Source organism: Musca vetustissima, unplaced genomic scaffold (assembly GCF_032173495.1).
Source record: "Musca vetustissima isolate MV318-11 ecotype Yass unplaced genomic scaffold, APGP_CSIRO_Mvet_v1 utg71310, whole genome shotgun sequence".
NCBI classification, from domain to species: Eukaryota; Metazoa; Arthropoda; class Insecta; order Diptera; family Muscidae; genus Musca; species Musca vetustissima.
This window is the reverse complement of record NW_026883050.1, coordinates 1-2,897: the sequence shown is the minus strand read 5'-3', so window position 1 is coordinate 2,897 and position 2,897 is coordinate 1. Positions and strand designations below refer to the sequence as shown.

Here is a 2,897-nt window from a genome sequence, read left to right as displayed (position 1 = left end):
AAAGGGCCGTAGGATAATCCATGTTATACTTACAAACTATATAAAATTATTATTTTAAATTCGTCTTAAATTCTAAAAAAAACTATGTGTAAGTATGTATATGTAAAAATTGTATACATGTAGTTGTAGTAGTAATAGCAATAAGTGTAAAAAATCGACCACTTATAAGGAAAAACTATTCGCAAAACAAGGCACTACTGCTATGGCAGTTTACAGCAAACCAAATATTCCTCTATTCCGTTCTTTGGATGATCATTTCAATTTTATCGCCAGCGGCAGCAATCAATGGAACTGTGAGGCAGCAATCGAAATCTTGAGTTTTCATTTCATTAACCTGGAAAAAGAAAAACAAAATTTTTAATTATTTTCCACGACAAATAAATCCCACTTCCAACATACCTGCATAATTCTATCGAATGGCTTTAGCATTCCACATTTATCTGCCGGTCCACCCGAACGTATACGATTTATGAACACACCACGTTCATAGAGACCATCCGATACGGAAAAGCCATAATCATCATACACCTTATCTTTGAAAAGTGTAACATGGAATATTCTTTGTTTTTCAGCCTTGCCGCTACTGGAACCACTGTTGGAACCATTATCGGTATTTGTCGAAGGACTTCTGGGTCTTCGTTGCACTTTGGCGTATATGGCTTGGGGTTGTGGCATATTATTTGTTTCCAGTGTTGCACCATAACTATTTTGAACATCATGCATCCGCAAAATTTTCAAATCAACAATATCACCAAGATTTTGCAGCAGATTTGTGGCATGTGACAGTGGCATACCTTGCACCGATTCAGCATTGATGGCCAATAGTTGATCGCCAACAAGGATTTGTCCATTTTTGTGGGCAATGCCACCTAGAGAAGAAAAACATATTTGGGAATTAAAAAAAGAATATAAGAAGTAATATAACATATAGGCAGGACGAGTAGGTATACACCAAGTCCCGCAGGGTCCTGTTGAATTTTTCTACAGAAAAGATACCAACAGTGTTCGAGGTTCCTGTTGAATTTTTCTATAGAAAAAAGCAGAAAAAGGCTAATAGTCGTCCAGGGTCCTGTTGAATTTTTTCTATAGAAAAAAGGCCAACAGTCCCAGAGGGAGCTGTTAATTTTTTACTACAAAAAAGGCCATATTTTTTTATATAGAAAAAAAATTACCGACCTGGGGTCTGTCGAATTTTTTCTATAACAACCACCGAGGAATGGGTTCTGTGGAATTTTTTTCTATAAAAAAATATTAACCTGGGATCTGTGACATTGGTTCTATAGAAAAAAAAATATCAGACTTAGGGTCTGTGGAATTTTTTCTATAGAAAAAAAATATCAGACTTAGGGTCTGTGGAATTTTTTCTATAGAAAAAAAATATCAGACTTAGGGTCTGTGGAATTTTTTCTATAGAAAAAAAATATCAGACTTAGGGTCTGTGGAATTTTTTCTATAGAAAAAATATCAGACCTAGGGTCTGTGGATTTTTTTTTATAGAAAAAATATCAGACCTAGGGTCTGTGGAATTTTTTCTATAGAAAAAATATCAGACCTAGGGTCTGTGGAATTTTTTCTATAGAAAAAATATCAGACCTAGGGTCTGAGAATTTTTTCTATAGAAAAATATCAGACCTGGTGGTATGAGATTTTTTTCTATAGAAAAAATATCAGACCTAGGGTCTGTGGAATTTTTTCTATAGAAAAAATATCAGACCTAGGGTCTGTGGAATTTTTTCTATAGAAAAAATATCAGACCTAGGGTCTGTGGAATTTTTTCTATAGAAAAAATATCAGACCTAGGGTCTGTGGAATTTTTTTTTTATAGAAAAAATATCAGACCTAGGGTCTGTGGAATTTTTTTTTATAGAAAAAATATCAGACCTAGGGTCTGTGGAATTTTTTTTATAGAAAAAATATCAGACCTAGGGTCTGTGGAATTTTTTCTATAGAAAAATATCAGACCTAGGGTCTGTGTAATTTTTTCTATAGAACAAATATCAGACCTAGGGTCTGTGGAATTTTTTCTATAGAACAAATATCAGACCTAAGGTCTGTGGAATTTTTTCTATAGAACAAATATCAGACCTAGAGTCTGTGGAATTTTTTCTATAGAAAATATATCAGAACTAGGGTCTGTGGAATTTTTTCTATAGAAAAAATCACCGACCTGGGGTCTGTGGAATTTTTTCTATAGAAAAAATCACCGACCTGGGGTCTGTGGAATTTTTTCTATAGAAAAAATCACCGACCTGGGGTCTGTGGAATTTTTTCTATAGAAAAAATCACCGACCTGGGGTCTGTGGAATTTTTTCTATAGAAAAAATCACCGACCTGGGGTCTGTGGAATTTTTTCTATAGAAAAAATCACCGACCTGGGGTCTGTGGAATTTTTTCTATAGAAAAAATCACCGACCTGGGGTCTTTGGAATTTTTTCTATAGAAAAAATCACCGACCTGTGGTCTGTGGAATTTTTTCTATAGAAAAAATCACCAACCTCTGGTCACCAACCTGTGGTAGAAAAAATCACCGACCTGGGGTCTGTGGAATTTTTTCTATAGAAAAAAATCACCGGTCTGGGGTCTGTGGAATTTTTTGTATAGGAAAAATATCAACCGTAAGGGTCTGTAATTTTTTTTTATAAAAAATATCCGATCGGTTCACTGTTATAGACAAAATATCTGGGTCTGTAGAATATCTTTGAAATTTTTTCTATAGAAAAAATATCAGACATGGGCTCTGTGGATATTTTTTCTATAGACCTGGTGGTAACAGTCCCAGAAATCCTTTGATTTTTTTCATTAGAAAAGTGACTTTGCAAATCTTACCTTCAACAATACCACTAATGGTTATGGGCTTTGAAATATCCTCACTGCCAGCCAAGGTTATACCCAGCAGA

The 2,897-nt window shown here is 34.5% G+C and overlaps 1 protein-coding gene across 1 annotated transcript; it reads right to left on the bottom strand.

Annotated features, from left to right (window-relative positions):
• Positions 1-232: 232 nt before the first annotated feature.
• On the bottom strand, positions 233-869 carry LOC133329790 (glutamate receptor-interacting protein 2-like; the record flags this gene model as incomplete). Its single annotated transcript, XM_061538254.1, has 2 exons — positions 233-334; positions 400-869. Coding segments are annotated over 2 exons (572 nt in total), but the record flags the coding sequence as incomplete, so codon positions are not given.
• Positions 870-2,897: the final 2,028 nt, after the last annotated feature.